The 25,217-nt window shown below is 37.6% G+C and overlaps 1 protein-coding gene across 2 annotated transcripts in view; it reads right to left on the minus strand.

The window, feature by feature from the left end:
* The window catches only part of Frmd3 (FERM domain containing 3), a 199,469-nt gene that overhangs the window by 44,523 nt on the left and 129,729 nt on the right, over positions 1-25,217 (minus strand). For both annotated transcript variants that reach the window (XM_021160425.2, XM_021160424.3), the window contains exons 7-9: positions 14,733-14,820; positions 6,416-6,504; positions 663-726 (exon numbers count right to left, since the gene is read on the minus strand). In XM_021160425.2, the coding sequence (XP_021016084.1) occupies positions 663-726; positions 6,416-6,504; positions 14,733-14,820 (241 nt within the window). The remainder of the gene's footprint in view (positions 1-662; positions 727-6,415; positions 6,505-14,732; positions 14,821-25,217) is intronic.

Consider the following 25,217-nt stretch of genomic DNA (forward strand, 5'->3'; position numbering starts at 1 on the left):
TGCCAGGGCCAAAAGAATGGGAATGGGTGGGTAGGGAAGTGGGGGGCGCTATGGGGGACTTTTGGGATAGCATTGGAAATGTAATTGAGGAAAATATGTAATAAAAATATATAAAAAAAAAAAGAAAAAAAATTACTAAACTGGAAGAACATTTGAGTCAAATGTCAAAGGTCAAGAAAATCAGCAAACTTCAGGTCTAGCTTTAAGTTTCAATACTTTGGTAATAGCCTGCCACCAAGTCCACTCCCCGGTGAACCCCAAAACTATTGGAGAATTAAACCACTTGGGATTTTATAATGTTGTCATAACACTTTATCTACTGTTGATTTATGTCAATTTTATAAGTATTTTTCTTTTGTTTCATTTATTCATAACTTAGACAAAGACTTATAGAGTTTATGTTTTATATTTGATGAATAAAGTCTACCCCAATCTGTCTTTGTAACATAGCTCTATCCAGTTAACATTGCTCACTCAGTTTATTTTTATGGGTGGATTGCCATAAAAATTCTCTAGCTCTACACTGTTTTCAGCAATTAGCTTCCATTATTCCCACTCTTCAAAGCCACTCTCTTTGGGGGCACCTTTGATTCTTGGATCTCTCTTATGCACATACACACTTGCACATGCACACATAACTAATTAGAAAATCAGTATCTGACCTCTTTCTGGGAACCAATCACGTAAAATGTCTTCCCTTCAAACTTCAATTTGCAGACATCTGACCTAAGAAAAGAAAGTCTCTGGTTGAAAAAACAAAAACAAAAACAAAAACAAAAACACCCAACCAAACAAAAACCTTATAGCTAAACAAAATGCCTGGTTTTTCCATATAAATCTATCTGACTCACAAATGCCAAGGAAACTACAATGAATCAAAATATATATATTTTTAATCATCAATAATGGTTTGTTGAGAATGGAAGCCGCTAAGTCAATTATGTAGCAATTTTCTTCCCAAGAGTTGATATACTGCTATCTCAGAATAATTTCACTTGTATACAATACATCTTTTATTTAACAGGTTCTGTTTATTAAGTAATAATGTTTAATTGTAAACATTAGCAACTGCAACATCAAATGGTAAACACATTTTGCAAAGTTAAAAGAATGTTAGTAAGATAATATGAATTCAGAGTATCTATTTTTTTCCCATTACTCTCCAACCACCTCTAGGAAGAACATATACCACATTACAGATTTTTCAAGAGAATCATTCCTGTCCACATTGAAATTCTCAAAAAAAGTATGGTCAAAGACAACTTTGATTTTATCTCAAAAGGCTCTTTGATATAAACCTGCTTTGAGTGTAGATCCATGCTCATTTCCTTGATGAGTGAAAAGAAAAAATATCTCTTTTGTTTTATTTTTAGAATAGCTATATTGCATGTATATTTTTTTCCATGAGAAAATAAACAGTGGTACTTCATTCATCTGTTTCAATGTAGGGAGAGAAATTTGAAATGATAACAAAGCTGAATTAAACACACACACAAACACACAACTGTGATTTACATGAGAAGAAACTTTGATTTAGCAAGAGATGCAAGGTTACAACAAAAAATATGTTTAAGAAGAAGCCAAGAAGGATGGAATCCACACGAACTCAATAACAGTAACATAGGCAACCTGAAGAAATAAAAAAACAGAACCAATACTCCAGACTATTCACCTCAATATGTCAAATGACCCCTCCGCAAAATGGTGTTCAAGTGGAAAAGACAGGATATCAATCTGCGTTTAGGTGCAGCTGCTTCTATTTAAAATATTTCAGGTCTCAAGAAATTTTGGAAACCTGAGTATATAATGTCCTCCAAGACTTTTGCAGTCCTGGGATGGAATGAGGGCAGTCTTCAAGTTACCCATGCTTCCCAAACTAATTTGGAATATCTATGGTATCTACCCTGGAATGGATTGAAGTAAACACATTGGAGCTTCTTTGTCGGATGCTGAAAATCTAGAGAAGAAAACCAAATAGTAATGTCATATAACAATTTATAGTTATTAAATTATACCAGATTTTCAAAGCACTCATAAACATTGCATTTATTTCTCCTCCAACTCCTTCACCCTTTCTAAGACAATCATATACAACCAATACCCGTTCTATGGATGAATACATTGAGACTCAAAGAATTTAAGAGTAAGTTCTTAGATTCCTAACTGTGGAAGAAGAGGACAAATGGGTACAATGGAGGATTGAAAGTATGACTGACTGAAAAATCAATGATGCAATAGAAACAGATGTATAAAAGTTGGGGTCTTAGACAGATGCACTTAGCACTTAAAACAAGCAGAATGCATAGAAACAGACACTTATCTAGGACTAATTGGCTATTCTGGGTCTTTTGTTGTTCCATATCTATTTGAGAATTTTCTTTCTATTTATGTGAAGAATAAGATGAGGATGTTGATTGTGATTTCATTGAATCAGTAAATTGTTTTGGTAGGAAGGTCTTTTTTTTCACAATGTTAATTCTACCAAGCTCAAGCTATATGCTTGGGAGCTCTTCAAATTCTAGTATGTTACTCATTTTCTTTCTTCACACATTTAAAGCTTCCATTGTAGAGTTTTTTTCACCTCTTTTGTTATGCATATTCTAAATATTTTATTTTATTTGAGAAACTTGGTAGAGGAGTGTGTCCATGATCTCTTTCTCAGCATGCTTGTTATTTGATATGTATAAAGGCTGGTAAATTTTGTAAGTCAATTATGAGTCATAATACTTTGCTGAAATTATTGATAGTTTCTACAACTTTTCTAGTCATATTTTGGGAACATTGTGTGTATAGGATAATGTAATCTTCAACTGAAAATAATTTGACTTAATATTTTCCCATTTGTATCCCTTCTCTTGCCTTATTGCTCCAGCTAAAGTTTCAATCACATTATGGATGAGCAGTAGGGATAGTGGGCAGTCCTCTCCCATTCCTGATTTTAATGGGGCTTATTAATGTTTTCTATTTATTTAGGATGGTATTGGCCATAGGTTTGTCATACATAACCTTTATTATGTTGAAATATGTTTCCTACAGTCCTACTTGTTCTAGGGATTTTATTATGCAGGCATGTTGAATCTTATCAAAGACTTTTTCTTATTTTGTTTCTATTGAGATGATCATATGATTCCTGTAGTTTTTGTCCATTTATTTGGTTTATTACATTTATTTCTTATATATGTTGAACTTGTATTACTGGTATAATGCCAACTTGATCATGAGATATACTCCTTTTGATACATGCCTGCTTTCAATCTCTAAGTATTTTATTGGGGGTTTTTGAGTCTGTGTTTATCAGTGATACTGGTACACACACACACACACACACACACACACATACACACACACACACACGAGTGAACATATGTGGTTACCTGATTTTGCTATTAGAGTAATAAGGGTTTTATAGAAGGGGTTTGGAAATACTTTATGTTTCTATTTTTTTGAATAATTTAAGAACTATTTAGGTGGGGGTGCATCCTCATAGAAGCAGGGGAAGGGGGATGGGATAAGGGGATTCTAGAAGGGAAACTGGGAAAGGGGATAACACTTGAAATGTAAATAAAGAAAATATCCAATAAAAGAAAACAAAAAGAACTATTGGCTATAGACCTTCTTTGGAAGCCTATTAGAATTCTGCTTTTACTTTACAGGTGATGAATCTAGCAATCATAAGGCAACCAGGTAAATCGTTACTACTTGTTTTACTTTTATTTTTATTGATATGAAAAATACTCTGACCAAAAGGAACCTAAGGGAAGAAAAGTTTATTGCAGTTTATAACTCCAGCACAGATCCATCATTAAAAGAAATTAAGGCATGAAGTCAAGGTAGGAACTTGAAGGCAGTCCAGCACTCTATTCCATACAGCAAGTACTGACCAAGAAATCTATTTATCAGCTACTCAGTACCACAGGGACCATAGCTTTCTTACAGTTTCAGACTACCTGCCTAGGAGAGGGTGCTGTCCACAGTCACTTGACTCCACCTATATCAATTAAAAATCATGGCAATTTCCCACAGAAATGTCCACAGGCCAATTTGATCTTTTCAGTTTCTGTGATAAACAGCATTGCCAAAAAATAAATAAAAAGTCAGCCTGCAGAGGCACAATGTTTAGTTCCATTCTACATTTATAGGTAAGAGCTTAGGGAACCCAGTGTGGCAGGAACTCAAGGCAAGAGTTCCTGGAGGCAGAAACTAAAGCAGAGACCACAGAGGAATGCCGCTTACTGGTTTACTCCACTGGTTTGCTCAGTTATGTTTCTTATATAGTTCCAGTCAATCATTCAGATGTGGTGCCACTAAGAATAAGCTGGGCCTTTCTACATTAATTAATAATCAAAGAAAATGCCCCATAGACATGATCAGAGGCCAGTTTGAGACAAACAATTCCTCAAGTCATTTTATTTTTTCATTTTGAGTATGCCTAGAATTTTGGGTCAAGTGACAAAAGCTATGTAGCAGAATCTACCCCTTGTTAACTTGACAACAAACATATTATTGTTAAGCAATACTTTTGTTCCCAAGATCTCATGTTCACATCACAATATAAAACACAATCCCACTTTTAATAAAATAAATCTATATGACCTTTAAAAATTACAGTAGTTTAAAAGTCAACGATCTCTTAAAAAAATCCAATAGTTTTACTGTTGGTTTCTGTAAAATCCAAAATACGTTATGGTATAATATTTCTTAAAAAAATCACTAGGGAACAGGAAAAATCATATCAAATTAAAATCAAAGTGTGAAAATAGCCCATTGTCCAATGTCTGGGACTCACTCCCGATCTTTTGGATCCAAAGGGCTTGAACAACCCCATCACTGCAACTCCATAATCAATGGTACACACAGAGAGGCTCAGCGTCCTCCACTCTAGGTCTACCACTGTTTTTGGTGCTCATCCCGTGGTGATGCACCTGACACTACATCTACATTAGTAGACTCCTAGATTCTCTCCAGGAACCCTGGTCCTAACACATAATACCAATTTTCAGCTTTTTTTTTTCTATGGCCCTTTCAATCCTGGGATTTCTACTGCAATTGAGGCTGCACCTTTAAAAATGGCGATTCCTAGATGTTCTTCTGGAACTCTGAACTTGCCATATAGTGTCAAGCCTTAGCTGTTCTTCATGACATTTTTATTACTTCAAAAGCAGTGTGATGTGGGAGACTCTAACATATTAGCATGTTTGGCTCTCAGGTTGAGATGGAGTTTTGGTTCTTTCTGGATCATAGCATCTGTGTGTTGATTCTAAGGAAATACTTCCCAGAAGATTTCACCTCAGTGATGGTGGTCTTATTAATAACAACTGATTTTTCTGTCCCAGATAACATTATTAATTATTCAACCTAAGCAAACAAGGCTTCTTTTTCACAAAGTCTGAATACAAAGTATCACACAAACAACCCTGATAGAAGGTTTTCTGGCTTGTAAAACTTCACAAGCCAAGCCCTCGTTGTTTACATTGCTTTCAGCATTACATTCCAATTTTCCACGGAATAGCCCATTAAACTCTAAACACTCAATCTCTTTTGTGGCCCAAAACTCCAAAATCCTGCAACAATCTTCTCTAAAACCAAACATGTTAAGGTGTGTCACAGCAAGACCAATATTTTAAATATAAAGTATGCTTCCTTTGAGGCAGGGACTGAAGCACCGACCCTGAAGGAACATTGCTTGCTTGTCCCAATGGCTTGTTCTGCTGCTTTTCTTTTCTTTCTTTTTTTTTTTTCTAAAGATTTATTTGTTTGTTTTATGTATATGAGTACACTGTAGCTGTACAGATGGTTATGAGCCTTCATGTGGTTGTTAGGAATTGAACTTTTTTAGGACCTCTGCTCGCTCTGGTGAATCTCACTCACTCAGTCTCAAAGATTTATTTATTATTATGCTTAAGTACACTGTAGCTATCTTCAGATGCACCAGAAGAGGGCATCAGATCTCATTCTGGGTGGTTGTGAGCCACTATGTGGTTGCTGGGATTTGAACTCAGGACCTTTGGAAGGGCAGTTAGTGCTCTTACCCGCTGAGCCATCTCACCAGCCTTCTGCTATTTTTTTTATGCAGCCCAAGCCTGCCTGCTCAGGCATGCTAAAAACCACTGTGGGTATAGGCCATGTTGTGTCATTTAGCTATCAAGAAAATGATCCACAGGTATGCCTGTGATTTAATGCAGTTTTAATGAAGTTCCTCAGTTGAGATTCAGTCTTCTCAGGTAAATCTAGGCTTTGTGTCTAGTTGACAAAAGCTAACAAGCACACTGGGCACTTTTAAGTTGTATCATGTTGACAGTTAAAGCTAGCTACCTAGGAAACTACCTGAAAGTTTCAGAAAGAAAAATAATGCTAAAGAGAAAGAGGAAGATTAAGAAAAAGGTAAGTCATTTTTTTTTTTGAAGGATGCACTTACCATTTTCTCAAATGGATTCTTTTATTTCCCTGGAATACGACGAAACCTGCAGCAGTGAATCCTAAAAATGCTGTAGCACCTCTTGAATCCTAAGAAATAAAAATAAAGAAGTATTTGGATTGAGAACATAATGATACATGACTTGTTCTTTGTCCTTCATCGTGGGCTAATTTGAATCAAGGCCAGCAACTACAGCCATAAATTAAGTGTTTAAGATGGAATTCCAAAGAACATGACTTCTAAATTCTGGACAAAATCTGGGGTTATCTATTGTTTCTCTTCCAGAGATTGACATCTTATCCTAGCAAGAACACTCTAGTTTCCAGGGTTCTGAGTTGCTTGTGCTCTGCATCTTCTCTGTACTACCAGCAAACTGTTGTTGGTTGGTTGCCATTAGCCCTCTAATACAATGAAACCACCGCTTTGAGCACTTTGCCGACCTGATTCAACCATATGCAGAATTTCTGACATTATCAGTATAAAAACCACCAGATAAAGCCTACTCATCTCCTGACCAAACCTGAAATTCTAAGTAACTCATAGAGAACATGAGGTCAATGTGTAACAGAAAAATGCAGTCATTTTTCCAAACAAGAAAATAAAAAGAGGTAATTACGTTTCTGGAAAGAATCTGTGCCACAAAAAGAAATAAACATATTTATATCATTACAAGAGGCAACTGAGAAATATCATAAAACAACTGTATAGGAAGAAAGAGATGATGCATGTGTCAACATGGACAAGTAGAAGCACCCTACCTAGCACACCAGTGTCACTTGGCACCCTCACCTCCGGACTCACAGTGCCTGAAGTAATCGGGGTGGGGTAAGCTCTGGGAAAGCAGATATTTGTGAAGTTCCTAAGTGCTTATGATGAGCAGACTGAGCTGAGTAGTATAGATCTAGTACTCAGCTAATAAGCCGTCTTGTTCTGGGGAAATGTATATGCTCAAAGAATAACTCCAAAACATATTTTTTAATATCCTGATTGACATGAATGCTTAGTCTAGAATTAGTGCTACTATTTTGTTGATACATAGTTAAAATGCAGAGAAGGAAATATTGACTACATGAATAATTTTTTGAGATTGTGAACACAATACCACCTTATAAAATTGATAAGAGAAAAAAATCTGTGTTTTGGGAGATAGCTAAATTGTCAAAGTACCATTCAAGTATAAAGGTCTGAGTTGATATCCTCAAATTCACACTTAAAATTATTTAGACATAAAAATGTGTACATAAAATCCCTAGCCTTAGCTATGGAATGAAGGAAGATTATTTAAAAATACCAGCCTAGCCAAATCAATAAGCTCCCAGTTCAGTGAGGAAACACTATCTAATAAAATTAAGGTACAGAGAGATTAATGAGAGACACCCCAGGCTGTCCATGGGCTTCCACATGTAAGCCCATATAAGTAGATACTCGCACATACATGTATCACACACACATGTTTCTGTTTATGTGTGTGTGTGTATTTGTGTGTGTGTATATGTGTAAGAGAGGAGAGAGAGAGAGAGAGAGAGAGAGAGAGAGAGAGAGAGAGAGAGAGAGAGAGAGAGAGGGGAGAGAGAGAGAAAGAGAGAGAGAGAGAAAATCTGTAGGTGATTCTGGTAAAAGTTTAGGTGATTCTGATAAAAGTTGTTTATTTTTCACCCTTGTGGAAAATGTTGACAAATAATATGAGAAAAGAAAATAATTAACAAATACTTTCAGTTAATATAACTGAAACAATTTCTTTTCCGTTCACCTTTTTCTGTTTTTAAGACTCCATTGAAAAATTAACATACTTTTATCTTATGTGGACATAACATGTTACATTAACATGCTGTCCAAGGATATCCAAGAGACTCCCAAAATGTACAGCCCATTGCTTTGTCCTTGGGTACGCCTCAGAGATGGAAGGTCAGATCATGTTGCTAAAGACACTATGTACTTCAGAAACAAGGCCCAAAGATGTCTGAGTTAAAACCAACCTAAAATCTCTCTATGGGAACTAAATTTCCTAGTACCAGAAGATGCCATGCAAGCTTCCAAAGAGTGAGGCAACCACCAATCTTACCCAGCTATAATGCCTATGAACCATATCAATGACTAGCATAGCATGAAAACCCTAAGGGTGCAGTAGTAGTATGAATATCTTGGTAACAACTAACAGCTCTCTAATTGGACTGACAACCTGCATAAGCATGCCTCATATTGGAAACCTAGCTAAGTACTCAGTGCTAGTGAAGTCATGGTTATCAGAAAAGAATTTACAATCATGAATTTGGTAAATCATCATAATCCATAACAACCTTGCATAAAAATTTGTCCTTATACTGTTAGTTAAGTGTATCTTTAATCTACCATTAAGGAAACTTCTATTTGCAACAGATGGAGGAGGCTATTATAGAAAAATACAGCCAATCAAGAGACAGAGTTGTAGAGCCCTGTATCAGTGGATATATCTACATATCATTCCCCTACCTAATGCTAAGAAAGTGGGGGTAAGGGAGATTACTTTTAAGAAGATCAGGATGTTTGCTCTGAGGTTGTCTCCTAGGAATATCATAAGCTACACCCATAAAGTGTTACCAATATGATGATACAAATGTGATTGGAACAAGGATGATATCAAGAAACATGCAAAACTAACCAGAGAGAAAATTACTAGACCCCACACAAATAATAATTGTCAACTGAGGAAACTAGGAACAGAGAAGTGTTCTTCTCCAATGAAAATCATATAGATTGTATGTCAAGTGCCAACAGGCCAGCTCTGAAAACTTACATATACAGATTATTACATGGAATAAATTCGTTATACATATATGCATAGGTATTTTGGAAATATCTGTATCTCTCTCTATATCTATGTAATAACAATTATTAAAAGAATAGAAGCCATACATTTGAAGGAATGTGAAGGGGCATACTGAGAGTGAAGAAAGAAAAGGGAGCATTATTTTAATTAAATTAAAATCTAAAAAAAAAAAAAAGAAAGAAAAGAATTTCCTTTCTTGTGTCTCATAGGTTTCAGTTTTTTTTTTTTAATTTTCATTTAATTCTAAAAAGGTTTAAGTTTCATTGTTGTTTCCAATTTCAATCAGTAATGAGACTTGTTTTTTTTTCCTAATATGTTGTCAATTTAGTCTAAAAGTTTAATTAGCCACTGAAAAGAAAGTTGTTTTTAGTTCTTTTTTTGTTTTTGTTGTTTTTATTTTTTTAGTGTTTGATTGGAATATTCAATAGATGTTTGGAATGACCACTTGATTTACAATATCTTACAACAGCATCTCTGTGTGTTTTTTGTTTTGTTTTGTTTTATTGTGATTTTTGTTTTTGTTTTGTTTACATGATTGGACTATTGAAGAGAGAGGGGGTGCTGAAGTTAGCTTCCATTACTGTGTTTGGGTCAATATATGAAATTATCTATAGTAGTGTTCCCTTTACGAACTTGGGTGCCATTGTGTCTGGTACATTAATGTTTAGACTTGCTAACATAGATCTCTCTCTTTCTCTCTTTCTCTCTCTTTCTCTCTCTCTCTCTCTCTCTCTCTCTCTCTCTCTCCATATGGAGAAATCTGTCAAGGATGGTGAGGAATGTTTCTAGGATATAGCAGAGAGCTACTTTGGCTCTCAAGAGAGCTAAAAGATGGGGGCAGGTGAGATTGCTCAGAGGGTAAGAGCACACTGACTGCTTTCTGAAGGTCCTGAGTTCAAATCCCAGCAACCACATGGTGGCTCACAATCACCCATAATGGAATCTGACACCCTCTTCTGGTGGGTCTGAAGACAGCTACAGTGTACTTGCTTATAATAAATAAATAAATAAATAAATAAATAAATAAATAAATAAATAAATAAATAAATAAAAATCTTAAAAAAACAGAGAAAGCGAAGACTTGCTCCAATTTTGATATTGGAGATCACAGCCTTAGTAGGTGTGGTTTCTAGTTCTGCCTTATCCTCTCCATCCTTGGTTAAAGAGATTTACACAGCACATCATGAAGATAAATTATCCAAAAATATATCAATATAACTCATGCTTCAGGAGACTATTGACAGGGGACTCCAGAATAGGTTTCATCCTTTAGAGGAAGCAGTTCTATTTGTGGAAAGTCAAATCAAAAATATTAAGATCTAGCTCTCAGTGCAATGATATTCACTGTTTAATTGGGTCTTCATAATCTTCTTGGAGTATAATACCTCTGAACATGACTGGTTCTAAAATCAAGTTTTGTTTAAAGGGGCTTTGGAACAACTCTCATTTGACTTTGGATACAGATTCCCTACATCTTATCAACATGGATATTAGTGGGATCAACTATTATTGAGGAAGTGTCTGCAGCTTTTGTCTTTGCTTTGCATGACCACACTGCTTTGTCTTCCTGGATGAACTTGCTGATAAATGGAGAAATTGCAGTTGGTTTATTTCTGCTGGTTTTGTTTCTCCTTCTAGTCTACATCAATCAAGTCACACATTCAGTAACCACACTCATGGTCAATGTTTACACTTTCAAATTAAAACAGAAAGAGGGAGATGCTGAGACCTACAGGGCCATGAGTAAAGGAAGGTGTGACATGGGTCCTGCCCCTGGAGAAGAGCCAGCAGGGCATGGTCTCCAGAGATGTGATGGTTGCTAGCATAAGGCTTGTTTGTATATTTTACTTTATGTTTGTCCCTGGATGAAAGGAAATATCCTCTCTGCCAAGGCTAATGACTCCATGATAATCAGAGACAGCAGGAGTCTGGGAGTTGAGGGTGTGTGTAATCTTCTTAGCAAAATAATAAACACGGTGACCTGCAAGATAGCTCTTTAAGGCTGTGGGAAAAAAACTCTAAAAATATGAGTTCAAAAATATATAAACAAGATTTCAACTATGCAAAATGTAAGGATCCAATATGAATTATGTGAAGGACTTCACAAACCTATAAAACAGAGGTAGTTACACTTTGAAGCAGCTTATCAGAAAGATATTAAGAAAGGAGATAAAGAGATTTGGGGAGTGGTGATTGCAGGGCAAGACCCCACCAAGGTAAGTTTATTGTTTGTGATTACAAGGGCAGGCAAATTGCTGAGTTGAAGGTCAGGTTGGGACAGAGTGAGGTTAGGTCCAGGCATGGTAGTAATGGCAATCTCAGAGCAAGATCCCACCCAGACAACTTATTGTCTCTGTTTACAAAGGCGGGCAGATCTCTGAATTCATTTGCCATATTAAAAAAAACATGTACTTGCTCTACTTTTCTAAGAATCAAGTGGTCATAAAATGCTCATTCATAGGATAACCAAAAGGGAACCTGGGGTGGGTGATTAAATTGATATGTAAATAGAAGACTAGGCTTTGGTCCAAGAGAGTTATCTTGGAAAGCCAGCAGGAGTGGAACACAAGGCTGTAGGCTCGTATCCCATTATTGACTTCAAGTTGCTCTTTTTGCCATTCCCAAACACCACTTCCTCAAAACCCTTCTCCAAGCCATGGCTGGTCTTTGATAGAAAGATGGATACTCTTTTGTAATTTAATTTGTTAATCTGTCTATTTATTGGGTTATTGGGCCCACTGATATTCACAGTTATTAATTACAATTTTTATTAATTTTTGGTATTTTGTTATTGTATTGTAGGTATTTTTCCCTTTATTGACTGACTTCTGGGATTGTTTATTGTATCATCTTGAATCTAGTCAATACCTTCAAACTGAACATTTCCTTCTAGTGTTGTCTGTAGAGCTGGATTGGTAGATAGAAATTGCTTGAATTTGTTTTTGTCATGGACCATTGTGATTGACAGTTTTGCTAGGTAAAGTAGTCTGTTCTTTTATCTGTGGTCTCTTAAAGTTTGGAGAACATCCATCTAGACCTTCCTGGCTTACAGAGTCTTCAATGAAATGTCAGGTGTTTTTACAGCAGGTCTGCCTTTAAATGTCTCTCTTCTCTTCTCTTCTCTTCTCTTCTCTTCTCTTCTCTTCTCTTCTCTTCTCTTCTCTTCTCTTCTCTTCTCTTCTCTTCTCTTCTCTTCTCTTCTCTTCTCTTCTCTTCTCTTCCCTTCCCTTCCCTTCCCTTCCCTTCCCTTCCCTTCCCTCCCCTCCCCTCCCCTCCCCTCCCCTCCCCTCCCCTCCCCTCCCCTCCCCTCCCCTCCCCTTCCCTTCCCTCCCTATCCCTCCCCTTCCCTTCCCTCCCCATCCCTCCCTTCCCCTCCCCACCTCCTCTCCTCTTCTCCATTCCCTTCCTTCCTTCCTTCCTTCCTTCCTTCCTTCCTTCCTTCCTTCCTTCCTTTCTTTTTTGTTTTGTTTTTAACATTTATTTATTTTATGTATGTAAGTACACAGTTACTCTCTTCAGACACCCCAGAAAAGGGCATTAGATTCCATTACAGATGGTTGTGAGCCACCATGTGATTGCTGGGAATTGAACTCAGGACCTCTGGAAAAACAGTCAGCATGCTTAACCACTGAGCAATCTCTCCAGCCCCCCTTTCTTTCTTTCTTTCTTTCTTTCTTTCTTTCTTTCTTTCTTTCTTTCTTTCTTTCTTTCTTTCTTTCTTTCTTTCTTCCTTCCTTCCTTCCTTCCTTCCTTCCTTCCTTCCTTCCTTCCTTTCTTTCTTTCTTTTTTCTTTCTTTTCCTTCCTTCCTTCCTTCCTTCCTTCCTTCCTTCCTTCCTTCCTTCCTTCCTTCCTTTCTTTCTTTCTTTCTTTCTTTCTTTCTTTCTTTCTTTCTTTCTTTCTTTCTTTCTTTCTTGCAGATTCTAACATCCTTTTCTTTTGTTTTATACATTTAGTGTTTTGATTATTATTGTCATGGGGAGTTTATTTTCTGGTGTTGTCTATTTTGGTGTTCTAGATGCTTCTTGTACTTTGATAGGAATCTTTCTTCAGCTTGGGGTAATTTTTCTCAAAAATTGTATGAAAAGTCTTTCTTTGCCTCTGCCCTGGGTTTGTTTCCCTTCCTCTGTACTTGCTACTTGTATTGTCCTAGATTTTCTGGATGTCTTATACCATGATTATTTTTATTTTCTAGACTTCACATTTTCTTTGACTGACTTATCAATTTCTTCCACCTTGTCTTCAGATTTGAGATTCTTTCTTCTGTATCTTTTCATCTAGTGGTAAGTATTACCTCTGAGCTTCATGTTTGATTTCCTGCCTTTTTTTACTTCCTCTTTTTTCTTCCCTTTTCTTTTCTTTTCTTTTCTTTTCTTTTCTTTTCTTTTCTTTTCTTTTCTTTTCTTTTCTTTTCTTTTCTTTCTTTCTTTCTTTCTTTCTTTTTTTCTTTCTTTCTTTTGGTTGTATGTATGTGTGTGTTTCTATTTCTCTGTTAAATTCTACTTTTATTTCTTGAGTTTCTATTATTGTTATTTTATTCATCTGTGTATGTTCTCACAATCTTTTTAAAAGGCATTTATATAATTACTATTTTGAGGTCCATGTCATATGCTTTAGCTGAATTGCTTTTTCTGGTCCCTACACAATAAGGTTGGTAGCTTCCAAAAGAGGCACATTATTTTGTCTGTTCATGTTTGTGTTTTGTTGTCAAGATCTAGCCATCTGGAGTTACAATATTGAAGTGGTCCTGACAGAGATACCTGGTTTGATCTTTGTTGGATGAATGTTATGTTCTGTATATGTTGTTTTCTACTCAATAGAAAGAAAGAAATGGCTGTGGAATTCATGGTAGAGAATATTTATGTGGCTAGGTAAGTATCACAAAGAAATGGAGATGGCTTTGAAGGAAAAGGTGCAAGGGCTGTAGCAATGAACTAGGAGTAGCCTGGGTCTGCATCAACAGGCTAAGTTTCCATGGAATGAAAATGGGATTGGAGGGGGAGCTCATGTGTGCAGGCTGCTATAGTACTAAATCTGGAGAATCCAGAATGGAAGACAGGAATTATAATAAAGTTTGCCTATGTGAGTACTAGCCTACCCTAGCCACTGGGTCCTACACAGTACAGAATAATACTGTGGGTAGGTGGGTACAAAAAAGATAGACTTGAAAGGAAGGTTGTAAAGAGTGGGTTCAAGACTATATACTTTTTATTGATCAGGACATTAAAAGTAAACCTCTTTAAAAATGCTTACTTTATGATGGAAATTATCAGTTAAATGAATAAATGAGTACATATTTTAGAAAATGTGGATACTCTACTACAGTTGGTGAACATTTACAGGTCTCTGGCACAGATACCAATCATGTCCAAAAAGAATTAGACCATAGTCTAATTCTTATTGTTGTGGTATGACTGTATAAATCTCTTAAGTATTTTCTGCAGGTCTACATGCCAATAATTTCTTTTTGGGCAAAATGAATTATATCGTGACCTGTTCTATGAGACAGTTACCTTGCATGGGTGAGGATCCACTCCATAAGTTTCCAATGTATGAGCTTTTAAGAGTAAGTTGAATTCAGCAATTGCTGGGCTCTGACCTCTGAAATGACACACACAAAACAAATTAGAGAATTCAAGTGAAATACAATCAATAATTAGTAGTCCCTTTAATTAATAAAATGTTACTTTCTAAATTAAATATATAATAAAGATCCTTACTTCAATAGCACTGGGTACATCTATCAGTATTTCTCACCATGTAGAATCCTTTATGAATGTCATATTTTGTAGCTAATTGTACAAAAATATACTGCTGTATATTTTCCACACTTTCATAATACAGAGTTAGTAAATGTTATCAAGTTACCAGTAAGGATGTCCCGCAAATTAAATATTAATATAAAACAAAACTCAAAATCTCTTCTTTACTACATATTTTAAAAGACTATTCAGGATGAATATTTCTCATTCAGATAAAAAAGTTGGTAATCTTGTTCTTTTGTCCACAATTCCAAGCAGAACAACAACAACAAAAAAGTAGATAATTGTACAAAGAGCTCTGGATCATCACAGGAAATTTCAAATATTAATTTTAGAACTGTTCCCTATTTTGATAAGCAAGATGCAGAGAAAGGGGGTTAGCAAAACATATTCAGGAAAAACTCGCTTGTACACTGAGACTATGTTCTATTTGAAAGATTCAGCTCTGACTCATATGAACATCTCACATATACTGCAGAGAATCCAAGCCACTCCCATCACTAAGTGTAATGGTTTAGTGTATAATGTGCTTGTTGTTAGAGAATGAGTACTTGAGTTTGATTTCCTAGAACTCATGTAAAAGATAGACATAATAGTATGCACCTATTGCAACATGAGTGGCAGAGAGAGAAGAATCCTTGGAAAATCTCCCAGACCAGCTAGTATGATGTATATAGCAGTGAAAAATAGGATTTTTCCTCAAATGAGGTGGAAAGTAAGTAGATGTACCCAATATTGTCTCTACACTGTTCTGTGCCACTCTGCAAACATGCACCTATACTCACAAAAAGATCTGTCTCTGTCTCTGTCTCTGTCTCTGTCTCTGTCTCTGTCTCTCTCTCTCTCTCTCTCTCACACACACACAGATAGAAACAGAGATAGAGACAGAGAACTTGGCCCCTGAATGACTTGCTTCTTGATATGCTGATTTGCACTCCCACACATGTGCTCAGCAAATGACCATCTCTAGTGTGACAACAAAGCAAGAGCTAAACATGATCATGCCATGCTCTTGAATTTATAATAGTGGGAGCGTAATAGATATATTTTTAAATATAGCACCTAGCCTCTAGTGTTTTGTAGTAACAAAAGGAAATAGGTTAAAATGGAAAGTGATTAACTTTCCTTTTCCTACATGGTAATTTTGTGAATATGTCTCCACCCTTTTATGTCTAATGGATATCTAATTTCTAATCACCAAACTTAATATCAGATGACAGTGAGTTCCTGTGCTGCCCAATTGCAGAGGATATTAAACTTATGGGTCTCTACTAATTAGAGGTTGCTATCCAAGGTATGACTAGGCAAGTCACAGCATGAGAGAGAATATCAGCAATGTGGTCAACCAAAAAAGTACTAGTATCTAAAATACCTTTAAAAGTCTTAATGATGAATAAAGAACATTTAAAAAAATACAGATAACCAAGAAAAAATGGACCAACATCTTGACAGACACTAAACAAATAGGTAGTATAAACAGTCAGCAACTATATAAAAATATGCTAAGCCTCTTTATAGTAAACAAAACATAACTTAAAACTGTAAGGCACCATTAACATATCTGGGCATACTAAATCTAAAAAGACTGACAAAAGTTAGCGCTGGTGATGGTGCATAACAAAAACAAATTTCCTGTGCTGATTAAGAAAAGCAAGGTAGTATAACTAATATAGAAAACAATTCTGGCACTATTTGCTAAAATATATTTATGGTAAATTATAGCAATGACACTCTTAGTTCTATATGCAATACAATTGTATGAATTGTTCCAAGAAAAACATGTTTCATGCAGTAGTATTTGTAATAGAAAAATGGAGAAAGCAATGTGAATGTACATCTAGTAATAGTAGAGTAGATATAAGATGTAATACTGCACAGCCATAAAAATAAATAAGTCAAAAGAACCGACAAACAGAAATGGGTTAATATCACAAAAGAACCAAAGAACCTAGACAAACTGATAAATACTGAATGCCACTGTTTCCATAAGTTTAAAAAGGAAGAAAACTGAAGATAAAACTAAAGTATTAAATGTCATATGCATCATAGTCTCAGATTTTAAATTTAAATTTAATATGGTTTGAGTTGATTTTTATATAGTTTAGGCTAGTTTTATGTCAAGTTGATACAAACTAGTGTCATCAGAGAGGAAGAAGCTTCGATTAAGAAAGTACCTCCACAAAATTAGGCTGTAGATAAGCCTGTGGGGAATTTTCTTAATTAATGATCAATGGTGGAGGGCTCAGACCATCTGAGTGGGGCTATGCATGGGCTGGTGGCTGTATGTTCTATAAGAAAACATACTGAGGTTTGGGCCAGTGTCTGGAGAAGACGTGGTGTGCTGCTGGCTCTGCACCTACTCCTACAACACCCAGAGGAAGCTCAACTCCCAGGTGCTCTAACATGCCCAGGACCATAGGGACACAGGAACCCCCCCTTCCAGTCAGAGGCACGGGTTCCTTCTTGTTTCACATGCACCTGGAGCAGACCTGGAGTGCTGGCTCTACACCCACTTCTACAATACCCAGAGAAAGCCCAACTCCCAGGTGCTCTATCACAGCCAGGAACACAGGTGAGGTAACAACATCTGCCCCAACACCCAGAGATACTGGGATCCTCAGGGATCCAGGTACACAGGAAGATCTGCCTGGCCAGTGGCACAGGTTCCTTTCAGTTTGAACCTGCTACCAGAGCAGACCTGGGAAGCTAGCTCTACACCCACTCCTACAACAACCAGAAAGAATCTGACTCCCAAGTGCTCTAACATGCCCAGGATCACAGAATCACTGGATCACAGGTGCCCTGACATGCCCAGGATCACAGGAACACAGGATCACAGAGGAAGCTCAACTCCCAGGAGATGGAACAGACCCAGGATCACTGGAGCTCTGACACACTCAAGATCACAGTTGAAACCACAATATGTTTCCCCAAACCCGGCATAACTGAGACCTTCACAGGAACCAGGAAAACACAAACCCCAGCCCAGCCAGAGGCACCTGTGCCCTGAGCAAAGCCAGGGCTCTGACTCCCCACCCAATTCTGTGGTACCCAGAGAAAGCTTGACACAACAGGATCTGAGGAGCTTGGTCACACCAGGTTTTCAGGATCCCAGAGACAGTTGGACTCCCAGGAGCTCTGACACACCTGTGATCTCAGGATCCCAGGATCCCAGAATCACAGGATCAAAGAGACAGCACTCCGAGCAGTTATGACACAACCAGGATCACAGGAGGGACAGGCTCAAGTCAGAAACAGCAAGGGCAAGTAGCACCAGAGATAACCAGATGGAGAGAGGCAACCGCAAGAACATAAGCAACAGAAACCAAGGCATCATCAGAACCCAGGTCTCCCACCACAGTAAGTCCTGGATATACTGACACACAGGAAAAGCAAGACTCTGATTTAAATTTACATCTCATGATGATGATAGAGGACTTTAAGAAGAACATAAATGACACCCTTAAAAGAAAACAAGAGAACACAGGTAAACAGGTAGAAGCCCTTAAAGAGGAAATACAAAAAACCCTTTAAAAATTACAGGAAAACATAACCAAACGGGTAAAAGAATTGAACAAAACCATCCTGGATCAAAAATATGAAAATAGAAAAAATAAAGAAATCACAAAGGGAGGCAACCCTGGAGATAGAAAACCTAGGAAAGAGGTCTGGAATTATAGATGCAAGCATCACCAACAAAATACAAAAGACAGAAGAGAGAATCTCAGGGACAGAAGATCCCATAGAAAACATTTACACGGAGTAGGGCCACAAGCCTCTTCCGGTCAGAACAGCACCTGGGTAGCTAGGGTGCATGGTCGGCTGACACTCGCCAACTACCCATAACACCCGCCACAGGATCTTGAGATTTCTGGTGAGTGGAACACAGCTTCTGCTCCAATCCAATTGCGCGCGGGACCTGAGACTGCTTTGGTTGGGGAGGCAGAAATCTGGCCTGAGTAGGGCCACAAGCCTCATCCGGTCGGACCAGCACCGGGGTAGCTAGAGCGCAGGGTCGGCTGACACCCGTCAGCTACCCATGACACCCGCCACAGGATTTTGAGACTTCGGGTGAGTGGAACACAGCTTCTGCTCCAATCTTTAAACAGTGACAACGACAACAACTAACCCCAGAGATTACCAGATGGCGAAAGGTAAACATAATAATCTTACTAGCAGAAACCAAGACCACTCACCATCATCAGAATCCAGCACTCCCACTTCACCCAGTCCAGGGCACCCCAACACACCGGAAAAGCTAGACACGGATCTAAAAGCATATCTCCTGATGATGGTAGAGGACTTCAAGAAGGACTTTAATAACACACTTAAAGAAATACAGGAGAACACTGCTAAACAGGCAGAAGACACTAAAGAGGAAGCACAAAAATCCCTTAAAGAATTGCAGGAGAACACTGCTAAAGAGTTACAAATCCTTAAAGAAAAACAGGATAACACAATCAAACAGGTAGAAGTCCTTAATGAAAAACAGGAAAACACATCCAAACAGATGATGGAAATGAACAAAACCATACTAGACCTAAAAAGGGAAGTAGACACAATAAAGAAAACCCAAAATGAGGCAACACTGGAGATAGAAACCCTAGGAAAGAAATCTGGAACCCTAGATACGAGCATCAGCAACAGAATACAAGAGATGGAAGAGAGAATCTCAGGTGCAGAAGATTCCATAGAGAACATCGGCACAACAATCAAGAAAAATGTAAAACGCAAAAAGATCCTAACTCAAAACATCCAAGAAATACAGGACACAATGAGAAGACCAAACCTACGGATAATAGGAGTGGATGAGAATGAAGATTTTCAACTCAAAGGACCAGCAAACATCTTCAACAAAATTATAGAAGAAAACTTCCCAAATCTAAAGAAAGAGATGCCCATGAACATACAAGAAGCCTACAGAACTCCAAATAGACTGGACCAGAAAAGAAATACCTCCCGACACATAATAATCAGAACAACAAATGCTCTAAATAAAGATAGAATACTAAAAGCAGTAAGAGAAAAAGGCCAAGTAACATATAAAGGCAAGCCTATCAGAATTACACCAGATTTTTCACCAGAGACTATGAAAGCCAGAAGATCCTGGACGGATGTTATACAGACACTAAAAGAACACAAATTCCAGCCCAGGCTACTATACCCAGCCAAACTCTCAATTAACATAGATGGAGAAACCAAAGTATTCCACGACAAAACCAAATTCACACATTATCTCTCCACGAATCCAGCCCTTCAAAGGATAATAACAGAAAAAAACCAATACAAGGACAGGAACCATGCCCTAGAAATAACAAGAAGGTAATCCCTCAACAAACCTAAAAGAAGACAGCCACAAGAACAGAATGCCAAATTTAACAACAAAAATAACAGGAAACAACAATTACTTTTCCTTAATATCTCTTAATATCAATGGACTCAACTCCCCAATAAAAAGACATAGACTAACAAACTGGCTACACAAACAAGACCCAACATTTTCCTGCTTACAGGAAACTCATCTCAGAGAAAAAGATAGACACTACCTCAGAATGAAAGGCTGGAAAACAATTTTCCAAGCAAATGGTATGAAGAAACAAGCTGGAGTAGCCATTCTAATATCTGATAAGATTGACTTCCAACCCAAAGTCATTAAAAAGACAGGGAGGGACACTTCATACTCATCAAAGGTAAAATCCTCCAAGAGGAACTATCAATGCTGAATATCTATGCTCCAAATACAAAGGCAGCCACATTCATTAAAGAAACTTTAGTAAATCTCAAAGCATACATTGCACCTCATAGAATAATAGTGGGAGACTTCAACACACCACTTTCACCAATGGACAGATCATGGAAACAGAAACTAAGCAGGGATACAGAGAAACTAAGAGAAATTATGAATCAAATGGATCTGGCAGATATCTACAGAACATTCTATCCTAAAACAAAAGGATATACCTTCTTCTCAGCACCTCATGGTATCTTCTCCAAAATTGACCACATAATTCATCACAAAACAGGCCTCAACAGATACAAAAATATTGAAATTGTCCCATGCATCCTATCAGATCACCATGGACTAAGGCTGATCTTCAATAACAAAATAAATAATAGAAAGCCAACCTTCACGTGGAAACTGAACAACACTCTTCTCAATGATACCTTGGTCAAGGAAGGAATAAAGAAAGAAATTAAGGACTTTTTAGAGTTCAATGAAAATGAAGCCACAACATACCCAAACTTATGGGATGCAATGAAAGCATTTCTAAGAGGAAAACTCATAGCTCTAAGTGCCTCCAAAAGGAAACTAGAGAGAGCACACATTAGCAGCTTGACAACATACCTAAAAGCACTAGAACAAAAGGAAGCAAATTCACCCAGGAGGAGTAGATGGCAGGAAATAATCAAACTCAGGGGCGAAATCAACCAAGTGGAAACAAGAAAAACTATTCAAAGAATCAACCAATCAAGGAGCTGGTTCTTTGAGAAAATCAACAAGATAGATAAACCCTTAGCCAGACTCACTAGAGGGCACAGGGAAAGCATCCTAATTAACAAAATCAGAAATGAAAAAGGAGACATAACAACAGATCCTGAAGACATCCAAAACACCATCAGATCCTTCTACCAAAGGCTATACTCAACAAAACTGGAGAACCTGGATGAAATGGAGAAGTTCCTAGACAGATACCAGGTACCAAAGTTGAATCAAGATCAGGTTAATGATCTAAACAGCCCTATATCCCCCAAAGAAATAGAAGCAGTCATTAATAGTCTCCCAACTAAAAAAAGCCCAGGACCAGATGGGTTTAGTGCAGAGTTCTATCAGACCTTCAAAGAAGATCTAATGCCAGTTCTTCACAAAGTATTCCACAAAATAGAAACAGAAGGCACTCTACCCAACTCATTCTATGAAGCCACAATTACTCTGATACCTAAACCACAAAAAGACCCAACAAAGATAGAAAACCTCAGACCAATATCCCTTATGAATATTGATGCAAAAATCCTCAATAAAGTTCTTGCTAACCGAATCCAAGAACACATCAAAACAATCATCCATCCTGACCAGGTAGGTTTCATCCCAGGGATGCAGGGATGGTTCAATATACGGAAATCCATCAAGTAATCCAGTATATAAACAAACTGAAAGACAAAAACCACATGGTCATCTTGTTAGATGCAGAAAAAGCATTTGACAAGATCCAACACCCATTCATGATAAAAGTCTTGGAAAGATCAGGAATTCAAGGCCCATACCTAAACATGATAAAAGCAATCTACAGCAAACCAGTAGCCAACATCAAGGTAAATGGTGAGAAGCTTGAAGCAATCCCTCTAAAATCAGGGACTAGACAAGGCTGTCCACTTTCTCCATACCTATTCAACATTGTACTTGAAGTCCTAGCCAGAGCAATTCGACAACAAAAGGAGATCAAAGGGATACAAATTGGAAAAGATGAAGTCAAAATATCACTCTTTGCAGATGATATGATAGTATATATAAGTGACCCTAAAAATTCCACCAGAGAACTCCTAAGCCTGATAAACAGCTTCGGTGAAGTAGCTGGATATAAAATTAACTCAAACAAATCAATGGCTTTTCTCTACACAAAGAATAAACAGGCTGAGAAAGAAATTAGGGAAACAACACCCTTCTCAATAGTCACAAATAATATTAAATATCTTGGCGTGACTCTAACTAAGGAAGTGAAAGATCTGTATAATAAAAACTTCAAGTCTCTGAAGAAAGAAATTATAGAAGATCTCAGAAGATGGAAAGATCTCCCATGATCATGGATTGGCCGGATCAACATTGTAAAAATGGCTATCTTGCCAAAAGCAATCTACAGATTCAATGCAATCCCCATCAAAATTCCAAATCAATTCTTCAACGAATTAGAAAGTGCAATCTGCAAATTCATCTGGAATAACAAAAAACCTAGCAAAAACTCTTCTCAAGGATAAAAGAATCTCTGGTGGAATCACCATGCCGGACCTAAAGCTCTACTACAGAGCAATTGTGATAAAAACTGCATGGTACTGGAATAGTGACAGACAAATAGACCAATGGAATAGAATTTAAGACCCAGAAATGAACCCACACACCTATGGTCACTTGATCTTCGACAAGGGAGCTAAAAACATCCAGTGGAAGAAAGACAGCATTTTCAACAAATGGTGCTGGCACAACTGGTTGTTAACATGTAGAAGAATGCGAATCGATCCATTCCTATCTCCTTGTACTAAGGTCAAGTCTAAGTGGATCAAGGAACTTCACATAAAACCAGAGACACTGAAACTTATAGAGGAGAAAGTGGGGGAAAGCCTTGAAGATATGGGCACAGGGGAAAAATTCCTGAATAGAACAGTAATGGCTTGTGCTGTAAGATCGAGAATTGACAAGTGGGACTTCATGAAACTACAAAGCTTCTGCAAGGCTAAAGACACCATCAATAAGACAAAAAAACCACCAACAGATTGGTATAGGATCTTCACCTATCCTAAATCAGATAAGGGACTAATATCCAATATATATAAAGAACTCAAGAAGGTGGACTCCAGAAAGTCAAATAACCCCATTAAAAAATGGGGCTCAGAACTGAAGAAAGAATTCTCACCTGAGGAATACTGAATGGCAGAGAAGCTCCTGAAAAAATGTTCAACATCCTTAATCATCAGGGAAATGCAAATCAAACAACCCTGAGATTCCACTGAACACCAGTCAGAATGGCTAAGATCAAAAATTCAGGTGACAGCAGATGCTGGCGAGGATGTGGAGAAAGAGGAACACTCCTCCATTGTTGGTGGGATTGCAAGCTTGTACAACCACTCTGGAAATCAGTCTGGCTGTTCCTCAGAAAATTGGACATAGTACTACCGGAGGATCCAGCAATACTTTTCCTGGGCATATATCCAGAAGATGTCCCAACCGGTAAAAAGGACACATGCTCCACTATGTTCATAGCAGCCCTATTTATAATTGCCAGAAGCTGGAAAGAACCCAGATGTCCCTCAACAGAGGAATGGATACAGAAATTATGGTACATTTACACAATGGAGTACTACTCAGCTATTAAAAAGAATGAATTTATGAAATTCCTAGCCAAATGAATGGACCTGGAGGGCATCATCTTGAGTGAAGTAACACAATCACAAAAGAACTCACACAATATGTATTCACTGATAAGTGGATATTAGCCCAAAACTTAGGATACCCAAGATATAAGATACAATTTGCTAAACGCATGAAACTCAAGAAGAATGAAGACCAAAGTGTGGACACTGTGCACCTTCTTAGAATTGGGAACAAAACACCCAGGGAAGGAGTTACAAAGACAAAGTTCGTAGCTGTGATGAAAGGATGGACCATTTAGAGACTGCCGTATCCAGGGATCCATCCCATAATCAGCTTCTAAATGCTGACACCATTGCATACACTAGCAAGATTTTGCTGAAAGGACCCAAATATAGCTGTCTCTTGTGAGACGATACTGGGGACTAGCAAACACAGGAGTGGATGTTCACAGTCAGCTATTGGATGTATCACAGGGCTCCCAATGGAGAAGCTAGAGAAAGTACCCAAGGAGCTAAAGGGATCTGCAACCCTATTTTTGGAACAACATGATGTACTAACCAGAACCCCGGAGCTCTTGTCTCTAGCTGCATATGTATCGAAAGATGACCTAGTCGGCCATCAATGGAAAGAGAGGCCCATTGGACTTGCAAACTTTATATGCCCCAATATAGGGGAATGCCAGGGCCAAAAGAATGGGAATGGGTGGGTAGGGAAGTGGGGGGCGCTATGGGGGACTTTTGGGATAGCATTGGAAATGTAATTGAGGAAAATATGTAATAAAAATATTAAAAATTAAAAAAAAAAGAATTCCCTGTTGGAATCTGTAGCCCATATTTTAAATTTTTAATTTTTTTATTTCTTTTATTTTTTTGCAGTACAGTCATTACCCCCTACCCCCCCCACACAGTTCATGATCCCATTCCCCCTTCCCCCTGTCTCTAAGAAGATGTCCCCACCCACACGTACCCACACCCTTCCACCAGGCCTCTCCTTGGGCTATTTATTTTCTTAATATCTAGGGTGTTGTGTTTGTTTGGTTTTGCTTGTTTTTGTTTTTTGGTCTTTATGGTTTTGAATATTAGCCCTCTGTTGAATGTATAATTGGCAACAAAAATAAAATAATATATTCTCAAAAAAAATGGCTTTCTTACCAA

Source organism: Mus caroli, unplaced genomic scaffold, assembly GCF_978045245.1.
Source record: "Mus caroli unplaced genomic scaffold, Mus_caroli_1 scaffold_6, whole genome shotgun sequence".
Taxonomy (NCBI): domain Eukaryota; kingdom Metazoa; phylum Chordata; class Mammalia; order Rodentia; family Muridae; genus Mus; species Mus caroli.